This window comes from Stegodyphus dumicola, chromosome 8 (genome assembly GCF_044657685.1).
Source record: "Stegodyphus dumicola isolate Sdum_Otavi_A_Nest chromosome 8, ASM4465768v1".
In the NCBI taxonomy this organism is placed as follows: domain Eukaryota; kingdom Metazoa; phylum Arthropoda; class Arachnida; order Araneae; family Eresidae; genus Stegodyphus; species Stegodyphus dumicola.
The window spans coordinates 99,261,746-99,284,746 of record NC_140775.1 but is presented as its reverse complement, the minus strand read 5'-3'; the positions used below and the strand labels follow the sequence as shown (position 1 = coordinate 99,284,746).

General features: G+C 31.8%; 1 protein-coding gene across 1 annotated transcript in view; it reads right to left on the bottom strand.

Annotated features, from left to right (window-relative positions):
* Nucleotides 1–512: 512 nt before the first annotated feature.
* The window catches only part of LOC118202818 (uncharacterized protein KIAA1143 homolog), a 35,654-nt gene continuing 13,165 nt past the window's right edge, over nucleotides 513–23,001 (bottom strand). Inside the window, exon 3 of the mRNA XM_035375024.2 lies at nucleotides 513–8,494. Coding sequence (XP_035230915.1) covers nucleotides 8,316–8,494 — 179 coding nt within the window. The 3' untranslated portion in view covers nucleotides 513–8,315. The remainder of the gene's footprint in view (nucleotides 8,495–23,001) is intronic.

Sequence of the window (23,001 nt, the reverse complement as noted above, 5' to 3'; positions counted from 1 at the left end):
TGCAGGTGGACGTCTATATGTGTTTTGGTAGCTCTATATGCAGCTGTTTTTCTACAATGCAAGCAACATACATACCTACAAAGATTCTTTATTATTTAATATTAGAGAGATATATTAATTTGTTATTTAAAACATTCTATTTTATTTAATTACCTAAATATCATCCTGATAAATGGAAGAATATGAAAACAAGCAAGAAGATAAGTAATTATAAAAACCTGCACTAACAACCAAAATTGTTGAATGTTTTGAGAAACATCCATTTTTAACAACTTGTATAGCATTAATATTTTTTAATGTTATACAAAAAAAGTGCACCTAACTACAACAACAATTTAATTCAGAATGTAACACATCAAAAATTCAATTATTTAAGGTAAAAGGGACCAAAATCCCCTTGGATAATTCAAAACTTAGCTAATAGAAGCTAAATTATGCCAATTTTCTTTTGAAAAACTTTTTTCTGATATTGTTTATTTGAAAATCTAAAAATAATTGTACTAGCACAACTATTAATATTTTCAAAAACTCTTTTATTACAAGATAAAATGTGTTTACTTCAGTTAACAAATAATTTACACAGTGGTCTCAAACTTGCAGCCCAAGGGCCACATATGGCCCCTGAAGCAATTTTATGGGTTGAAGACATTTCAATTATATATTTATTGCAAATACAGTATTACAAAGATTTCAAGATTTTAGCTATTGTAAGTCCAAGATTTATTTTTATTTGCATTAAAAATGAACATGCATAATCCACAAAATCTATACATAGAACTAATTAACTTACAATGTAATATAAATCTTATTCAGATATTTGAAGATGCAGATTTTATTAATTTTTATTTGTAAATGTCAAAAAATAAATAAGCTTAGTTATGATTTTTTTGGACTACGAATAATTGCTTTGTTTGAGAATACATTTATATGCAAACAGCTTTTTTTCACAGTTGAAAGTTTAAAGGAAAAGAAAAAGACAGATCGATGAGCATCTACACCCCATGATGAATACAATTTCTAGTAATTTCTTTCCAAGGTTACAAATTTTATCAGAATTTAAATGCCATAAAGTGTCCAGCTGCATTACGGAATAAAGACGTTTATAATTATTTACATACAAATAAATATATTTTTATTTACACATCAAAGGAAAAATTTTTAAATAAGAGGAAAAAGTCTAGTTTATCGTCATTCATTCTCAAGTTTTGTCCCACCTGGCAAATTTTCTCTAAAACTTTCATAATTTGCTATGAATTTTCATAATTTGCTGTCACTTAATAAGCAATTAAATATGTATGAGTTATTTAAAAAAAATGTCAGTTTAATATTTAGTTGTCAGTATACTTCCATTACAAAGTGTAACCAAACCAAATTTCTTACAGGTACCAAATTTCTTAGTAGATTTCAAATTAAAAATAAACTCAAATTCTTTTCTTTACGATATTATTCTTGTTGTTTACATATGTTTTTATAAATATTTAGTATGTAAGCAAACTGCATCAAAATCAAAGAAAATTGTGAAATTTTGTCAAATTTCTCACATGCAATTTTACAAGACTTTTTTTTTATTTTTTTAAGTGTGTTAAGCTTTTTAGTAATAGTCCTATAATTCTATCAACTACTGCATCCTAATGCCAGTTTTTGATTAACAAAAGATCCATAGGAAAAGCAGCAGGCTTTTAAATATTAAATAGCTTCCTCAATGCTCCAGAAATATTAATAACTGAGGGCTAAAACCACTGAATACTGGTAGGCTGAATGGGTACAAACCCTACTGAATGGGGTGCTGCATGAGAGTTTCCATGGTTTTCCTTTAGTGTAATATATATGAACCAATTCCCCTTGAAAAGTCTTCTATGAAAGCATCTCTCTGTTTACGCCGAGTCTTCATGTGCTTAGTCATAATCAAAATAATCCAAAACCAAGATTTCAGCAAGGCTAATTTTCACATTTCTCAGTCATTCTCAGTATCACTGCAAATTTATTTTCCAGATCTACACTGCGAATAATTTCTTTGTTATTCAAAGCCTGAAAATTCAGTTTTGTGCTCTTTCCTCTATTTCAAAACATCATCCTACTGTGTTCTGAAACAATATCTAGAAATTTTCTGCTTCATCTCTTCCCAAACATCATTTTTAATATTTGAGATAAAGCTATTTAATTATCTCTTCCCAAACATATTGCCTTTTGAAACAATATCTATATCTAACACATTTATCTACATCTAAACATATCTTCATAGTCTTCCAATCAAAATATGCTATTATGGATTTTTTTGTCAGGTAAAAAACTGCTTTTACAACTTTTAGATCAAAGTTTCCCAATCTTTTTTTTTTTTTTGTTTTTGTTTTTTGTATTGACCCCTTTTAAAAGATGCTTTCTTTGTAGAGCCCCTTACATTTCTCTCTATAACATATAGCAGACAGCACGATCATAATACAAATAACTGCACATAAATGACTTGAAGATAACAATTACATTAAGAATGTGAACAAAAGTTTTTAAAAACGGTTCATCATATTTATGTTTAATTATTTATTGCGCTATCATTGTTTCTTAATTTTACAAATATAAACAAGTTTTCAGAAACAAAATCAGATTTTAATAAAATAAAAGTTCAATTTTAATTAATGAGAGCTGTACTTGATATACAGAAGGAATGTTTTTAATATTCGAGATTGTGGAAATTATTTTGATTAATTGATAGATGGTGCTAGCGTTGCATGTTAAACGCGATGTGTCTTCTGAATTTCCATAGACTTTCCACCGGCAGCTCGACAGATGGATGTTTAGATGCTTTGCACACTTTAGGAACACTTCGGTTCCTAATTAAAAGATTTTGATTGTGAAAGCATATAGATTTGTTTTATAACTGAACCACCATGTTTTAATTAATGATCTGTAAATATTGTACATATTAAAAGTTACATTTTAAAAGCGATTGATGTCGATTTATAGCAATCTTAGAATATTTTGAAACAGCTGGTGCATCGGTCAGGAATTGGATTTAGCACACTGCAAATGTGCGAAGACAGCAAAAGGTAAGATTAAATTTTCTATTCTGTAATGCAACAATGGTGGAAAAGTCTGTTGGTAAATTAAAATCGAAAAGGAAAGTTATCAGGACCACCGTGTCCAAGATTCTAAAAAAAATCAAGATGAAGAGTTGAATAAAGAAGAAATTGATACAGGTACATTAGAAGAAAGTTTAGACCAATTAATCACGAAATCGAAAGCTCCGAGTGAGTTAGATGCTCAGATAGAGTGTGACTTGAAATCAGAGGCGGAAGAGTTTGAAACAAAAATTCTATCTTCCATCAAATACGAAGAGAAAATTCAGTTATGGCAATTCAGAGCAAATAAGAAATTGAAAGAATTAAATAAAGTAACAAATTTGGATAATGAAAACTCTCTTAACAAAACTAATTCTAAAGTCAAAAGCGATAAATGTACACGTCTGCCAAAATTAACCATCACTAAATTCTATGGAGATTATACCCAGTGGACAAGTTTTTGGAACTCTTTCAAAGTAGCAATCCACAATAATGAATCTTTAACAAATATATAAAAATTTAATTATTTAAAATCGTACTTATGCGGCAACGCTGCAAGCTCGATAGAAGGTTTTTGCATTTCGGAACTAAATTACGATGAAGTTATTAAAATACTTAAAAACAGGTTTGGCAGGAAAGATATAATTATAAACTGACACATGCAAAAGTTCCTGAATCTTACCCCAGTAACCAAATCCAGTGACACTTTAAAACTTCACAAATTTTGTCACACTATAGAAACTCAAATGCACAGCTTGAAATCATTAAAGTCACACCGGATAAATACAGTTATATGTTGATCCCAGTTATTATGAAAACACTGCCATCTGATATAACTTTAGAATTCCATCGTAAAACGGAATCATCATCTTTTTTTAATGTTGATGAATTATTGCAGTTTGTTCACTCAACTGGAAAGTCACGAGAGAAGCCATCTTTTGCTCTCCACTCATAAATCAGAAAGCACTGTGAATCATTGACATTGATGAGAAGAGAAATTTATTACGCAGGCAAGCAAGATGTTTCCTTTGTCTTAAATTAAATCACTGCATGAAGCAATGTAGAAGTGATCTCGTCTGCTCCAATTGCAAAGGTCGACATAACCGTTCAATATGCTTTCGTGCTGAGAAAGAACAAAATGAAAAAATAAAAGTATAGAAGATTCGCATGTTCTTTCAGCATTCTCATGGAGTGAAATTAAAACTATTTTGCTTTAAATCTGTTGCGTAACACTTAGAACAAATACGCAGTCAGTTTTAATTAGAGCTCTACTGGATTCCCGTAGTATGTGTTCCTTCCTGAGAAAAGAAATCACGGAAAAATTTAAGCTTCCTATTATACGAACAGAGACTCTTTCAGTATTTGCGTTTGGAAATAAAACACCCATTAGAAAAACATTTGATGTTGTCAAGATAAAATTACAGAACAATGAAACACCGAATTTGAAAACCGAAATTGAAGCTTTCGTGACTGAACAAATTTCAAGTTTTGATTTACCACCTCCTAATCTGGATAGACACATTTTAGGCAAACAGTTAGAAGGTTTACAACTCGCAGACTCTTGGGATTGCAAAGAAAAAATTTCTCTTTTGATAGGAGCTGATTATTATTATGATGTAGTAACTGGGAAACTTAAGTGTTTAAACAAACGTTTAGTAGCTGCTGAAACGTTATTCGGTTGGTCTCTGCTAGGTTACACTAAAGGTACAACACACACGTCCACAACCTTTAATATTGTAGTTGAGGAAGATATAATATCTGGTCAGATAAAGAAATTTTGGGAGCTTGAAAGTTTAGGTATAAAACCTGAAAATAAAGCATTTCACCCATTAGACAATACTATAATGGAAAAATTCGAATCGAAAATTTTATACAAAAATTCTCGTTGGAAGGTTAGGCTGCCATGGAAGCAAAAATAGCAGTCCGTTTTTACTGGCTGCAACCATTAAACACCATTTGAAACAATATGAGAATACTATAATTTAAACAATTAGACAATACTATAATGGAAAAATTCGAATCAAAAATTTTATACAAAAATTCTCGTTAGAAGGTTAGGCTGCCATGGAAGTCTGATTGAAAATAAACATGATAATAAAGCAATTGTGCTGAAACGATTTGAGAAACTTATAAAGCGATTTCAGAATAACTCCAAACTTTTTCTATTCGGACCAAACAGTTCTACAAGATTATTTACAACAAAACATCATTGAACTGTTGATAGTGAATCTCAAATCACATTTTATTTGCCTCACAGAGAAATCGTTCATAGTGATCGTATCGTGTTCGACAGATCTTCACATGGACCTGGTGAAATTTCGTTGAATGACTGCTTGCATATTGGTCCAAATTTGTATCCTGACATTTTTGAACTTCTATTAGCCTTCAGGCTTCATCCTGTAGCATTTACAAGTGACATAAAGCAGGCTTTTCTTCAGATAGAAGTAGATGAGAAGGACAGAGATGTAACGCGTTTTCTGTTTACTAAAAACCCATTCGATGATCCACAAAATTTTATAACTTATCGGTTCCTATTTAAAAGATTTTGATTTTTGATTGTGAAAGCATATAGATTTGTTTTATAACTAAATCACCATGTTTTAATTAATGATCTGTAAATATTGTACATATTAAAAGTTACATTTTAAAAGTGATTGATGTCGATTTATAGCAATCTTAGAATATTTTGAAACAGAGATAAAGCTGTTTAATTTATTTTTTAAATCATTTAAAAATCTTCAATGTGTTTCTTGTTCTCTATTCTGGTCTTGCGTTCTGTATTTTTTTAAAATTATTTTCTTTTGTTTTACTTTTTTACACTGCACTTCTTGCAAGAAAATTTATATACTAAAAAGATATTATTGATTTTTAAAATATATTAAATAATTATACTTTTCCCTTATTTTTAGTTTATTTTCTTTACTACTTTCCACTTGACAAAATTTTATATCAACAAATAATTAATTATCAATTTTATTATTCTAATAAATGGGATCTTGATTGCACTGATTAACTGCAACAATAGATTGACTCTAAATTTTTAGATTAAAATGTACCATAGTTGCCATAGTCCATAGTCCTTTGCTCCATGTACGATAGTTGTGCTTTCTTTCTATTTCATTTAGCTATAACATTTTATGCAATAAAAATAATTCATCATTCCAGATCTATATATTTTGAAGAGTTTAGGTTACTCGGATTAAAGCAATGCACACAAGGGCTATCTACCTAGCAGAAGGGATGCTTTTGAAGAGGATACATTAAGAGAAACTGGCTTGTGTCAGGAAAAACCTGGAAAACACCCATTCAGCCAGCCCCTAGAATTTGAATCCAATACGAACTATCAATGTTCAGCAATCCTAATCGTTGGCCACTCGCTGGACTTAACTCATACAGAAAAATTCTGCAGTGTATATGATTTCTAACAGGAGTTCCTAAAAGAAGAACTATGCAGATGTCAGTTATTATCATCAATACTCTTTTTTCACTGTCATAGTACGATGCTACATGTACGGCCTCACCCATGTCTTGGGCTGGGAATAAAAACTTTTAAAAAAAATCTTTTTGGATGACTTAATTTACTTATTACTCGCAAAGGTCTTTTAATAAAATCTGAAAGGATGTAAGAGAAAAAAGTGTTGGGATAGTATAATTTTCAGTTAGTAGTTTTCACAAAAATTATATTGACTATTAGAATATAAGTTTCTAATGTGTTATTTTCGATTAATATCCTTTTCTATCAATCTTTTTTCTATTTCTGTGCTAGAATGTACATTTCTAGCCCATGCGATATTCAAATAAGTCAGAAAGTAGAGAATATTTTAAGGAAGGTTTTGGAAGGTAAAATCAAAGTATGTTCTGCCTACCTGAAGGCCAAGTTGTTAACTTTGTATCTCTTCATTAGTATTCTGTGATGTTTCTGCATAGTTATGTAGAAACATCACAGAATATTATGTAGAAATATTATGTATAAACATCACAGAATAGTTATGTAGAAACATCACGCTTGTTTACATCGACTTTGGTCAGAGCCAGCTTGTGCACTAGCTATACTGTGAAGCCATTACGAGAAACTTAATTTCATTAGTTTTAGTTCAAGCATTGTCTTTGATTTAAGCCACAACTATTGGCTTCTGTAAGCACAAGTTGGTGCCAACTATTTTAGATTTTTAGAACTTTATTTATGCTAAATAAAGGGTTCTTTACACTCTTTCTCTGTCTGTGTGGTACTTAACAAGACATAGTGATAACTCACCAATTGTCTTTTAGAGTTTTGGTCTAAATTTTATGCTACTTAAGAAGACCAGAGTCTATATGACCAACTTAAGCCTATACTATTTAGAACTGTTACATATCTTCAACCCTATGAAAACAAAAGCATTTATTACTTCCTTTTATTTGCTAATTAAGCTTGGAAAACGGCATGAATTTCCAAGGGTGAATGAATGACTTAAAAATGTAGGCAAAAAGGAAAATCGGTCCGAGGAATTTTCTGAATTTAGGAGAAAGCTGGAAATTACCAACAAATCAAAAATTTCTAAATCACACACACACATGGGGATACATGAGAGGAAATCTATGTGAGCAAATACAGTAAATACAAAAATAAAAGATAAATACATTATTTTTGAAATACTCCTTAAAATTAATAATAAAATTTCAAGCAAAATATTATTTCACCCTTTAATTTTTTAAAAATATGTTAAAATAAAGATTATACAACAGTGCAATCTTATATGTATGTGGCAATTATTGAAATATGAGGCAAAAATATAAAAAAATTGGGGGAATACACGAAAGGAGAACTATGTGAGTAAATATAATAGAGTTTTTTTGGAAGTTAAATACAACACATTTTTGCTATTTTTAAAAATACTCTTTAACTTAACAAAATTTCAAGTGAAAGATTTAGTTCATCCTTTAATTTTCTAAAACACATTGAAACAAAGGCTATAAAACAGTGAAGCCTTGTATGTCTGTGGCATGTGTATGTAAGTTACAGTATTTTCCCTGTAGTGTCTTTATTTAACCTATGTTTTGAAGAAATATAAATTTTAATTTTTTCAACAGTACATCAAAAAATAAAGAAAAAACAGAAAAAGAAAAATGCAAGTATATGCTTGCTGGCAACAAATAAAATAAACTATAATTTTAGAGAAAGTCTATTAATGTAATTTAATGAATTATTTTTTTAAAAAAGAAATAAACACAAATATGTAAATAACAAAAGTATTTACAAAATGTAGTAATGTACAGTATGAATCAATAATCTTCTTCTTCATCAAATGATAAAAGACTGCTATTCTTCACCTTTTGGTTTTTCTCTCTCTGAGTATTAATTCTCTTATTTAAATCTTCCCTTTTCTTTGAAGAAAAGTCCAAAGAATTTTTTTCTTCTTTTTTAACAGGCTTTGAAAACATTATCCTTTTATTTTCATCAACTAAATAGGGGAAAAAAAGGAGAGAAAGGAGGTTTATGCATGAAAATTAAAGAAATGTTATTTAAGTTAATTGTATGTAATTAATTTCAAGACAATAGGAAAAATAAGAAAACAGGAAAAAACATAATCTGAAAACTTATCATTATCTATCAGCCAGAAGAGTTCACCATTTAAATTGTTAACAATTAAGCTATTTAACAAGTCAAAACATTAAAAAGAAATTGCAGCCTGATCTTGGCATGTAGACCTTACCCAATTTCAGGTTAAACAGGGCCCCACTTAACAATTTTAAGCTGGGAAAAAGTTGACCTACTAGTTTATGAATTAATCCATCACAGATATATATAGAATATATAAGTATAGAACAGAAAATCTTCTGTTTAGTTTAAACTACTGTAAATAGAAAAAGAAAGCAGGAAAACATCACTTGCTACAATATTATTTCATTGTACATCAATACTATGAGGAAATTTATAGTCTTATTTTTAATACAGAAAAGACTTCATTATTCAAGATGTAGCTGTGCATTTATTCCACTTGATTGTTTGCACGAGAGACTTGCAATAAATATTTCCAAATTTTCTCAAAATTCTGTTCTATTTTGTAAGGACTTAAAATCCACAATCTAAAAGCAATAAAAAGACACAGAATTAAAGGCAGAAAAAAAGTTTTCTTCCATGCTTTTCCAAGTTTTCTTCCATGTATTTAAAAATCCTTCTCCTAAGTTACTGGGGAGGGGGAAAGCGCCAAGATTTCAGTCGCTTTAAAGCTGCTATATATGCCTAATATCGAAAGGATTTAATGTTAAAATATGCGAAAAAATATGTTTTTCATGGATGCAAAATAATGAATTATCTTTTTTTTTTTGGGGGGGGGTCTAATAATATTTTTCCAAAATCTAAGTCCCAAGATTTTTCTTCACAAATAAAGTTATTCTATCTCCTATGAAACAGAATAGTTAACAAGTCTGGGAATTGTGCATTTTTTCAATGCAGCTACTCTGGTCTTAGCTTGAAAAGAAGTTGCATTTTCTCCTCCAGTGTATGACTTCTTTGAGGCATCAGCAAAAATGCGCAGGCTGTACAATAGAGCACTCTATCATATGTTATCTTTCTAGGAATCTTCACCAAGGACAATAAAGGAACATTGTTCACCCATTATAAAAGTCTATCTTTAATATCAGCTGGAAGTTCAACTTCCCAACAAAGTTTTTTTTTTTTTTTTTTTTCTGAAATCTTTTATAATTTTTGCAGCTAATTCTTATTGGATTGAACACCTTTCATACGACAGATAACAAGTTGTGTTTGGTCATTGGCAGCTCACCTAATCCTAAATTTTGAACATCATAATATAGATGATCTTAAAACACAATAACACGCTGAACAAATACTAATTCAGAAGTCAAACAACAAAAATCAGCGTTATATTTACAAAATTTTGTAAATATAACGCTGATTTTTGTTGTTTGACTTCTGAATATAGATGATCTTGTTTATCTCATAACAGACCTATTACGTTTCAACATTCTGATTTGTTATAAATCCCTAGCTTCTGCTTCCTGCCATCCTCTTTAAATCCAAATGTGAATCTGCCTTGATCTCGGTTTCCTGTTAAATAAAAAAAATTCCATCTTCTTCAGAAGCTATCAGTCACACAATTGTCAACATAAAATGAAGCTTTAAACTTCTCAGTGATACTTTTGAGTAGTGACTGATACTGCTTCAGATGTGAGTCAATCACAATCACAAAAAGAAAAGGATTGCAGTTTAATCTGAATACCACATGGTAGTCATAAAACTCTTTTATATCTGACTGTTCTAACATCCTTCCACCAGAGAAATCTTAGAAAATTTATGTCATTTTGAATCCTGGAAATTTGCAAGAACACTTTTCTGATATCTGAAACAATGCCTATCCTTTTCTCTCTACACTTAAGCAATATTGCTGGCAGCAACTCTAGAAGATTAAGCCCTTTTGCTAAACAGTCATGAAAGAAAAATGTTTCCTTTTTTCATGATGCATCAATACTGGTCAACATCATGGTAGTGCATCTTCCCTTCTATTTCATTACCCCAAACTCAATTTTATTTGAAAACTGGTTGACTTCACATTAGTGCATCTTCCCTTCTGTTTCATCACCCCGAACTCAATCTTCAATCACTCCTGATTATAACCAATCTTCAATTACTGCATTATAGTCTTCAAATCTTTCTTCTAATTTTTTTGTGCTTGAGAGCAATCTCTTTTCAGCAGTGTCTCTACTGACCAGTAAATTGTCCTGATCATTGACCCTGGCAAAATAAATTAATACTTACCATCATCAGTTTCTCCTATGAAAGTGATCCTATACAGCTACTTCCAGTTCCAAACTAGACTTGCATTTACTAGGATCAGTTATGCCTAAAGCATCTGATTTCCACAAATTCTCCAAATTATTACTGTGGATTACTATACAGGTTATTAATGATGAAGTACTTTGAGATCAAATGCAATTGTTATCTTCCTCATAACAGCTCAGCCATGTGGTGTGTGTACCACAATGAGACCAGAAGATAAGTGGAATACATTCCTATAGGTAGTGAGCTTTTTCCTACATCAGTAAGACTGATGCCTTTACTCTGAAATTCAACCACCCAAGTTCCTTCTTGAACACTAGGAATATACCCACAAATAACTTGCTGGCCTAAAACCTGGGTTTCACAAGAGTAATTCTTCTTTAAATTACAAATAATTTGTAGAATTGGTGTTGATTTCTAGAGCTAGTACCACCAAACACATATTTTAATTTTCACTTTGTTGAGCATTCATCCCCATCTGGTTCATGGTAGATTTAACCCTTTGATGGTTATGAACAAGTTCAGCTCGCAATCGAATCGTGCTTCATAATGCGTGCAAATGATTTCCGCTCGGGAGCAAGATTTCGACCGAAATGGTTAGAAACGAGCACTACTAGCGTATTGAAATTTTCTGCTGATGAGCTGAGCTCGTTCGCCATTATTATTTTGAATTGATTATGTTATAAAGGAATCCTAGTCGCGAAACTTAGTTAGTTTTTACTGTCTACAGATGGCAGTATGGGTTTCATGAATTTCTTTTCGTAATGAACGGGAAATTTTTTTTTTTACCTTGTTCTTTTATGAGTATTTTGGCACGTTTTTAGGGTGTTTGAGAAGAAAGTGGCTCAAAAGCGAAAGTTAGATAATTATGATTGTGATACAGAAAGCTTAAAATGTTTTGAGTCTGATGAAGACTTTGTTCACAGTATATCAAGCTCAGAAGATGATTCAAGCGATGAGGAAGATTTTTTGTGTGTTCGACAGTGGTGTAAAACTGATTCAAGTTCTCACGCTCCTAGCCAATTTAGTTTTACTGGTGATGTGGGCATGAAAGCTTGCTTGACAAATGTTTCTAATCCACTAGAGTACTTCGAGCTGTTTTTAGGTAATTACTGTATTTAAATGCTTCATAAAGTTTTACATTAGTTGTATTTATTTAGTCCTTTCAATTTAATATTTGTCTTATATTTATAATTAACTATTATTATTTATATAATTGAGTATAATCATTTAAAATTTACTATTTAATAATTAACATTTACTAATTATTTTAAAGTATGTAAAAACTGTTATTTATGTACTACAAATACTTTAAGAAATTTTTAAAACGCGTGAAGCGAGCTATCTACAGCATTGCCAGAAAAGGGCGGCATTTTCGGAAGAATGGCAGGAAAACAGCTGACACTTTCGACTATTGTTTACTCGTAATACTGCGTGAATTAAGTAAATGAAAACTGCTCATTTCCCTAACTGTCAAAGGGTTAAGAATACATGACCGTTGTGATGCTATATCAAATAAAGCTCTTAGAGTTCTCCTCTTTCCATCTGCTTCAATGGACACAAGCAGAGTTGTAAAACTTGTGTTTAGTTTTGGTTAGACATCACATTTCCATCAGCAAAACGAGTCTCTAAAGTGATCTTCTTATAAACATTAGACTACTTAGGATATAACATAGTCCAGTGCTTCTTTTCAAAAATTATACATTGAATATCAGCCTTAGTTTTTCAAACAACACCCAATTCTCAAACATACAAAATAGGTTTCTTCCTCAAAAGAAATTTTATGGCCTTTGAGGTGCATCAAATAATAAAATTGTTTAACAGATTTTTCTTCCTGAACAAAATAATATGTTACAATCTATACAGTCAAAAGTCGTTAATCTGGACCTCAAAGCTACAAACTTTCTGCGCATGCGTGAACGCATTATACGTTCACGCATGCGCGTAATATCTTTATGCATGTGCGCATAATACGTTTATGCATGCGTGTTTAATGTATAACGGATGGTATAAGCTAAGCTAAAAGTATCTAATTATCTATTTCAGTTCATATTGCAGATTGCGTTGTTCCTTAATCTTCGAATTGGATCCGGCTTATTATTTTTTGCAGACTGTTACAGCAATTTTATAAAAGTAAGCTTGAACTTTCGATTAAGTCAAATAGAATTTCCGATATATATATTTACTAATATGTAAAGGCTCTACAAAGTATGTTTCAATGTCCATCAAACAAAAACTGGAATTGCTGCAAAAAAATTGATAAAGGCATATCCTTTGTTTTTCTAACCATTCCGAAATCTGTTTATCAATTTCACGCTGCTCTGCGGGGAGGGGGGACATCGCACTATCCTTATCTTCAGGACAGATGTTTTTATTTTATTCGGCTTATAATTCCTTACTAAATGAAGTATTTCATATCGATGTACTCCCTCTTTGATATGATTTAAATCAAATTCCTCGACATTATAAATATCCCGACTACACATCAAATAGTTTTCTGGTTGCAATTTTCTAATTTCGACTAAGCGTAATGTATGTTTTATGCATGCGCGCGTTGAAAGAAATGTTTAATAAAGTAAACAAATAAATATTAAGCTTTTTTTTTTGTAAATTTTGATACTCTTTAGATCATAATTGCTCTTTATTTCATAAATTACGGTTTCATATTTTTAATTTTATAATTTCTGCATGCCATCTTACCAGATTTAAATTGATGATCTATAATCCGGAATATGTAAGTAGGTTCCAGAAGGCCCGACGCGTCCGGATTAAAGACTTTTGACTGTATTTTAAAAAAAAATTTAAAAGGAGTCCTTATGGGGCTTGATAATCAAAAGTGCATGTGGGGCCAATTGTTGCTATCATAGCATGAAGGATGCTCCTTTTCTATTATCTAAAGCATAAAATCTAATAATTTCAAAAATGCAACATAATTTTCCAACTGAGTTGTAGTGTTCCATTTTTCCAATTTTTTTTTTTTTTTTTTTTTTTAACCTGAGTAACATCTTTTTGTAACATTATACTAGTTCAATTACAGCATGATACGGTTTACCCATGCAGTGTAATATTTGTTAAATTTTTTCTTAAAATAATAATATTGAATTTAAATCACTTTCAAAAACTTTTTACCCATATTTTACATAAGTATGTTTAGCTGGGTGGCATCATCAAAGTGAAAAAAAAAAAAAAAAAATTTTAAATTTCCAGCGAAATTAAAAGTTTTTTCACTGGAAATTAATATAAGTAAGTCTCTATACATGCACATCAAAATAGAATAGAAACAAAAATTAACAATTGGCAGCAACCTGGGAAAAAAATGTCTTAGAGAGGATACTGGTAATAACGGCTCTCAAAATTCGGGATTTCACTCTACAATTTTTTTTTTTAAGTCTCAATTTTGTATCCTAAGGGTCCATCAGTTATAATTCATTCAAAATTTTACCACAATTTTTAAATTATTTTATATACCATTCCTCAAGGGGTTTTAAAATTAAAAGTCTTGAGATGCATGCGAGAGAATATGTAAGTAGGTTTCTTAGCTTTAGTAGACAATACTAGATCATTAGCCACCATAACAGAAATTTTGTCTTCTCCATATTTTTGTTTTTTATCTGAAATTTCATTTGATTTGAAACCAGCTTTGGTTAAAGAAATTCTTTCTTTACCTCAGCTTTTGCAGGAAGAAACAAAAATAACTAGAATAGTGTATCATCATAAAGATTTCTTCTTCTTTACTGATTATTGGATTACGCAACTCAAGGGGGGGCCTTAGTAAATTTTGGGAAATGTATGATTCCAACAATGTGAATAATGTAACGGCATATTTGTCAGTAGTTACGCCAATCACTTCCAGAGGTCTCAAATGTGATTCTAATTTTCTTACAGTTACAAGATTTGTGATTCTAATTTTCTTACAGTTTACCTCTGCTTTTGAAATATTTTACTACTAATTCATAACTGTAATACTCAACACGTTGCTTTTTGTAGCCAAACCTTGTTGGCTATCAATGGCTTTTGTGTAGTTATCAGCTATAATTTCTTGAGTTCTGCCAATTATCATGCAATGGATGAGATACCAGACTATATTTTCTTTGTCAATCAACTCATCATCAAAATGAGCCAATCTCTCACTTCCCCATGAAAATTAATTATTTTAGGCAGCATTAATTTTTTTTGGCACCCCGTAATTGGCATTAATGATTCACAAAACTTTGAAAGTTTATCATTTGGTATAAATGCAAGCTTCATTTAAATTTTCTACATATTCTTCAAATTTCTCATATTCAGCATCTAAATGTTCAGATTCAGTCTCTTTTAAAATAGTACAAATTTTAACATTTACTTCAGCCAAATCTGCAGCAACTAGCTCTAAAGCTATCCATGATTTGAATCTGTCTCATTAAAAAATGTGGATAACAAATTGCAATGCTTTGTGGCTGTCATTTTAACAAGTATTGTTCTTTTAACAATATATTCCGTGTTAAATCAAATTTTAAGATAAAGGAATAAAGTCAATATTATCATATTCATTGACTTTATATATTCCGTCCATACATCACCACAATGTTGAGAATGGATAAATTACCAATCTGCTTTTTCATTTTAAGCTTTTATCACAAACTTATTTCTTTAAAACCTAATCTAATTCTAAGCACAGTGATTCCAGTTGCACTAAGAAAATTATTTCGTTATGCTTGTTGCCAAATTTACTTTGCAGTTACCTAAAGGTAGAGCAATTACTTCACAGTTAAAACCATAATTCTGATCACAGAAATGGCTGCAAATTTGTTGTGTTATGCCAAGGATAAATAAAACATTGTACATCTAACAGATACTTTGGTATTCACTACTTGTCCATGATAGAACTATATTTTTGGCCTGCTAAGGTTTTGCTACACTGAGTATCATGAGGGATAACTGAACATGGTTGACTGTTGATGATTACTGCAGCTTAGTGGAAAACATGGGAGAGGTAGAGGACTCACTCCGAAGCTTCTGAACTATTCAATGTAAGACAATACATTTTATAGGACTGCGTCCTGAAATGAACTCTTTAGGGCAAGAGTGCTGGAAACTTCAGCTGTGCAGTACATATGTAGGTGTGTGTGTGTGATCATGGCAAAGCCTCAAGGGCTATCTGCCTAAGGGGAGGGATACCTTCATGGAGGACTTTCTAAGGGAAACTGGCTCGTATACATGTTACACATGGGGAAGACCACGAAAACGCCCATGCAGCCAGCCTGTTCGTGGGATTCGAACCTTGGATCAAACTACCAGTGTTCAGCAACTTTACTGCTCGCCCACTGGTGGGCATGTATGTAGGACTTTAAATGCAAGTTACTTTTCTATTACTGTTTATACAATCACTTTTACTAATAATTAATTGTAACTGTAATTTAATAATTAGAAGTATTTAAAATTAACATTCAAGAGAAAATGCATTTAATATTTAGAAAGATTTTTTAATTGAACTATTAAGTGAAATATTTTAACATTTAGCAGAATACTAAAAGTTAATTGTGTATTCTGATTCAAATGCATTTTGAATGAATTTAAGTATTTAAAGAGAAGGGAGTTCTGAAATTAGAATATTGTAGTTAATTGATAATGAATTGAAATATCTGTGCTAGGTATTAGAATGCCTTGAAAATAATTTGTAAGAGTGAACTGACAACTATTGTAAATTTATGATTAATATGAATCTTTAATAACTATGTTATATGATACACCTTGTATTTGATTTTTGTGGTCAATTAAATCACTCCATACTTAATTCGCTCAAGTTTCCCCTCGGGTTTATTAAATATATGAATCTGGTAATATAGTAGACTAAACCAAGGTTATGGCAGCCTTTCCTTTGTAAATATGGTGCCCTTAAATTTAATACATTTTTGGTTTTATTTGATATTGAAACTAAAAATCTTAAGTTAGATAAAACTATTAAGTAGGAATTAGTACAGTCAAATACCGAAAATCCGCCGACCTGAAATCCGCGTTGCCTCTCAAAATGTAAACATTGAGTTTATAGTTTCCAGAAACCCCAACATGAAGTACAAAATATCGAAAAAAAAAAATTACTTATTGAATAATGACATCATAATTACCAATAATAATGAGTCATAACAGAAACAGCAAATTATTGACATCACAATAAAAGTATTTTTCCCTGCAATCTGCGTCGAGGTAAAAAAGCAGACGATTCACTCAACTCTCCTTTCAAGTTCACGATTCACGTTGTTGTATTTTCTGAACTTTGTTATTTCACGAGATTGTTTAGTGCTGCCGTTTTTTTTTATCAGGATATTTTGTGGATAAATTAAGATTATTTTAAATTTCAGCTCTTTTTAATACAATGACATTCCTCACGGACTGGAGGAAACGGCGTTCGCCAAAGTCATCATCTCCTTTCTTCTTGCTTGAAAGCAAGATTGCTACAGAGACAAATAAGAAACGCACTCATGATTTTACTGCTTGCAACGTTGAAAAACGTAAACATGTTGCATTGACGGTAATGCAAAAAGTGGAAATTCTGCAAAAGATGGAGGCAGGTGCTACTCCTCGCTTTATAGCACAATTGTATGGAATAGCAACACAGACTGTGTATGATATACGGAAAAATAAAGAAAAACTGTTGAAATTTTACAGCAACAGTGATTCTAACACAGGAATCCGAAACCGGAAATCTTTGCATGAGGCGAAAATGGCAAACCTTGATGTCTTGTACGAGTGGTTCCGGCAGCAGTGGAGTGATGGGGTACCAAATTCAGGACCGTTCCTGAGAGAAGAGGCGAAGCAGATTCATGCTGATTTAAAAATAAAAGAGCTGTGCAATTTCAGCAGTGGTTGGCTGAATAGATTTAAACAGAGACATGGTATACGTTATTTGAAAGCATGTGGGGAAAAACTTTCAGCAGATAAAGATGCTGCAGAGGAGTTTATTGATGAATTTTCTGTGTTAGTGGCCAAAGAAAATCTTAGCCGAGAACAGGTTTTTTTAATATGGACGAGACTGTACTTTTTTGGCGATGTTTGCCAAGAAAGACATTTGTGACAAGTGAAGAAAGTGCACCATCAGGGGTGAAAGATGCTAAAGAAAGAGTTACCATTTTAGTATGCAGCAATGCAGCTGGAACTTACAAATGTAAAAATAGTGGGTAAGAGCACCAATCCCAGAGCTCTGAAAGGAGTAAAATCCTTACCTGTGATTTACATAAGTAATAAAAATTCCTGGTTCACAAAACAGCTTATGACTGAATGGTTCATGGAGCATTTCATTAAAGAAGTTAGAAGGCATTATAACAATGTGGGGTTATTACCATCAAATTGCAAGATTTTACTATTGTTAGACAACTGCTCTGCCCATCCAGATGCAACTATTTTAACATGTGATAATGTCATGGAACTTTTTTTGCTCCCGAAAACTACATCATTGATCCAACTAATGGACCAGCCATAATACACAGTATTAAATGCCACTATAAATCAGAGTTTCTGAAAAAAATTTTTTCAAGTGACCATTCTATTCTACTTTGTGATTATAAAAAAAAAATTCACCTTCAAAGACTGCATTTATTTGTTAGCATGGAATTCTGTTTCCCAAACAACATTAGTAAATGCCTGGCATAATGTATGGCCGGACATCTTCTCTGTTTATTAAAACTGAGAGTAATAACAGTGATTTTTCTGGTTTTAGGGTCAGTGCAGCAAGAATTAAAGCAAGAGAATTGCTTTTATTTTCGGAAGAAAAAATAAATGAGGCTTTGCAGGAAGAAGATATTGTTGAATGGATGATGTGTTCAGATGAGCCAAAGCTGGCATATGAGATGACTGAAGATGAAATCATTGGCTCTGTTTTGAACTCATCACAGCATGAAGACAATTCTGACACTGACACAGACACAGATAGTGAATTTGATAGAAGTGAGAAAATATATCTTTTAATGAGGGTCTGGAACTTGGTAAAAAATACCTACAATTTTTAGACCAACAAAACTGTGTCACAGAACAAGAGATTATGACTCTATATAATTTACAAAAAAGAACTTACTCTGGAGCACCCTAAAGTTTTAAAACAAACCTCCATCAGAAAAATATTTGAAACATGTAGAAAAAAAAAAAAAAATATTTTATGCTTTATTAATATCCCTTATTTTTATGTCTATTGAATACATCCGTAATGCTTTTAAATATTCTTCTAAGAACTAATGTAAATGAATACTAATATAATATAATCAATTTATAACATACACATAATAAACATGTACATAATAAATTATTGTAATAGTGTAAAATAATTTAATTAAATGTAACTAATACGCCTTATTTATTTTCTTTTTTTAGTCTGAATATTATGATTTATCTTTTCTGTCCTGAAATCCACAAAATCTTAAAATCAGCACAACCTTTGGTCCCAAGCTTTGCAGATTTCTGGAATTCTACTGTATGTAGATAACTGGTGAATATCAAGTGTTAATAGTTCGTCTTTGTTGTCACTGGATGTTTCATATTATGATATTCTATGAATACGATTTAACAATTTATACTGAATTGAAAATTAAGCTCCGGACTCCAATAACAACAGATTCTTTGTAGTTTATATAGAAATTCTTTGAGCTAAAAAAATATTGAAAAAACTACAGATTTTACTGAAAGGAGGACAAGGGAAATGGTATGTAAAACGGAACTTACTTATTTATCGGAAGACTGGTGAAATGCTCGAAAAATTTTGTGTCACATGTTAAATTGATGGCCTTGCTGATTTTAAAGAGTAACCAATCATAGATCAGTAAATTCCAACTCTTAATTTTCCAATCAAGCATCCTACAGTGCAAGCCTACACCCTTTGATACTTTATGACATTCTAGCATAAGCAAGAATTTTTCATCTTAATGAAATTCCAGTTAGGGGAAATCTTGCACACAAAACCACAAGCTGTTTTTCATTAAAAAGGTTCAAAGTATGAAGAACAAAATGAGATGCTTGTCTTGTGAAATTGGTGTGAAAATGTACCAAAGAAAAAGCAAAGATCTGTGCTAGTTGCAACAATTGCACTACCTAATGAGTTTGATGCGGCTGTATCATCAGTGCAGCTATGTCATTTGGTACACAGAGGCGAAGGTAATGCCACGTGTTGCTGTCCAATGAAACATCTTTCAAGTGATACAAAATTTCGAATTCCAGACCTGGAAGAAATACTACTTGAATCATCTTACTATGTAGAGCAGAAAAGTAAATTAAATTTAAGTTTTCCTGTAATTATTTCCATGATTTTCATGGTGATTACTAATTTCCACCACCCATCAGTATCAATTCAACAGTCATCAGTAAAGCTGAGGAGCAGCAAAGGCAGAAATTCATCATTTAGCTTGGGATTTTCATACCCTTTCTTGGCAGTCGACTTCCTTTCAGTCAATCATAATGTTATGCTTAATTTTCAGCTTTCTGAAAGCAGTAAGTCATCTAATCTTTGACTGCATCTTTGTTAAATTCCAAACAAATAAAATTTGGTTTCAGGTTGCCCAGCAGTGTAAATTTTTGTAAGCAGTGAAGACATGAATGATTTGCTTCCACTGGACTTCAGGCATGGGGCAGAAAATTGGTAGAGGTTTCTGCTTTGGCAAGATGCTTGGATCTACTGACATTTCCATCTCTGTTCCTCTTAGCTCAGAGGAAGTAAAATGGTTGGTGGTGAGAAGTTCTGGCACTTTTTCATTTGGGAAAGGAGGCTGAGCTGATTTTCTTGCAAAAAATTCAGCCTTTTTCGCAAATGAGATCATCATGTTTAGCACGTTGGATCTTTTTACATTTCCTTCACACCTTTTCTGCATACTCGAAGCTTCAGTTTCCATTTGTCCTTTCTTGTTGTGATGTTTAAAAGATTCACGATAAAGTTTCAACAGTTTTCACTGGAAAGCCACAGTTCATCATTTTCTGAATAAATAGTGTTGATAAGGTTGCATAAAGAAGAAGAAACTGAAGATTAATATGGACAAGGATGTCTCAAGAGCATAAGATGAATATTATTATTATTTAAATTTTATATGTTTTCAATAGTTGTTAAATTGAATTAATTGTTTTAAAAATAAAATTAATGTTGGCATTGTTTCAAACGCAGGCTCGAGAGCCACGTATTGCTCTCGCATGTAAAATGTAGAGAATTTGAATTTGTTTAAAGAGATATATATTTTTCTCTTGTTGATGGTATGTAGCCATTTTTTGGAGGCATTCAATAAAATTTTTATGAGGTGTTCCATCATTAGAGTTCAACACTACACCGTTGAAGCATTAACACTACACCACAGCAGTAAATATTAAAAATTGGTGGCAGCATTTTGGGATTGTTCCTGAGAGTAAATTTAATAACATACTTTTTCGCCTGTGAACTTGAGTTAACATTGTGCGTTGTTTTCCATACATCTCATTGTAGGAGTATTCCAGATCGTGAAATGGAAGTTCCAGAAAAGGCAGTACTGTAAAGGACTTTATGTGAGCAGTCAAGACTTTCTTCTCTGCACAAGAACAATCTAATTTTGGGTGCAAGGACAGTTCGCGTGGTGAAGCCTCTTCAGAAAGTTAGTGTGTCAGAAGGGAACGCCAGAGGAAGTGTGATCTAGCGCCGCAAAATAGTGAAATTTCCCTGAAGAGTATCCAAGTTAGTGCCAGGAGAGTCATCGAAGGCGTCTTCAAATTGGTGAGTACCATTTTTGTGATTTTGGAGAAGTTATGCCAGTTATTTGAGGCTAGGTTTATTTTGGATATAGCTCTGTTATTGGGGATCAAAACTTTCTAGTGGTTATTAAAAGTTAGTCTTGTGGCTACTTTTGCTAATTGAAATTTAATTGTTTGTTCTATTGTTTTAGTAACTATTTAAATTGTATGAAGTATTGTAACGGTATGCTTTAGAAAAATTTAGTTTTTAAATCAGTTCAGAGTTAGAGGATAATATTTATATAGTTAAAACAGAGCAGGAAAAGGTTGCCTCTTAATTAGCATTTTTGATATACGTTTTGTATGTAGGCTAAAGTATTATCATTTAGTGTTGTAAGGCAATTAGTATTCAGAACTGTTAGGGTATTATTCAGTTTTGAAGAGATAGACCTGCTGTTGCTTTTGTGTTAATTGTATTTTGGGGGTAGGTTATTTTTCTTTAATTTTCCATAATGGGTGAGTTTATGAGGAAATTTACTAAAACTCTGCTATTGGAGTTAGTGGAGGAGTTTGATACAAAAATGTATCTCAGGCAAATAGAGTAAGAGAAATTAGGCAGGCTATTCTGAATGCCGAGGACTATGAAGAAGAAGCGGCAAAAGAATACGCGGCAAGAATTTGGGCTATGGCTGAGCAGAAAAAATAGCCGAACAAGAGAGAGTAGAGTGGGAACGTGAACAAGAGAGAGCAGAGCAGGAACAGGAGTGAGTTTTTGAATTGGAAAAGTTAAAACTGAAGAATGTGGTTCAAACTAATAGCCTAGCTTCCACGGTTTCGACAGTTGAACAATCTAGGAGAAAAAGGGGTTAATTTGAAAGATCTAGTACCACGTTTTGAACCGAGTAATATAGATATTTCATTATTCTTTATGCTACTTGAGAAACAAGCTGAAAAAGAGAACATTAATCAGATTAATTGGGTTCCACAATTAATTTCTTTATTACCTCACGATGTAGCCCAGTTAATAGTGAAAGAACCAGCAGATAAAGAGGATGATTATCAGCATGTTAAGAAATTACTCATGCATAGATTCAAGCTTAGTTCTTGGGCACTAAAAACAATATTTGAAGAACATTCTAGAAAAAGCGGAATGTTATGGGTGGATTTAGTGTATGAATTGAGAGTGTATTTAGACAATTGGTTGGATTCAATGGAAGTTCAAGATTTTAAAGCCTTAAGGAACTTATGCTCACCTAGCAAATTAAGCGGTGAGTACCTCTAGAAATAAGACAACACTACTTAGAAAATTGGGTAGAATTTAAAACAGCTTCTATTTTAGCAGAGATTAGTGACAGGTATGAGGCTTTGCAAAGAGATATGAGGAAGTTAGAACAGAGAGCAGGGTTAAAGAAACCATTTAAGAAAGATAGAGAGCAGTATGTAAATTCCAATGGTAGTTATAATCAGAAAAATAGTGGTCATCAAAAAATTAAATCAGAGGAGCATACAAAAGTGGAGGCTCCT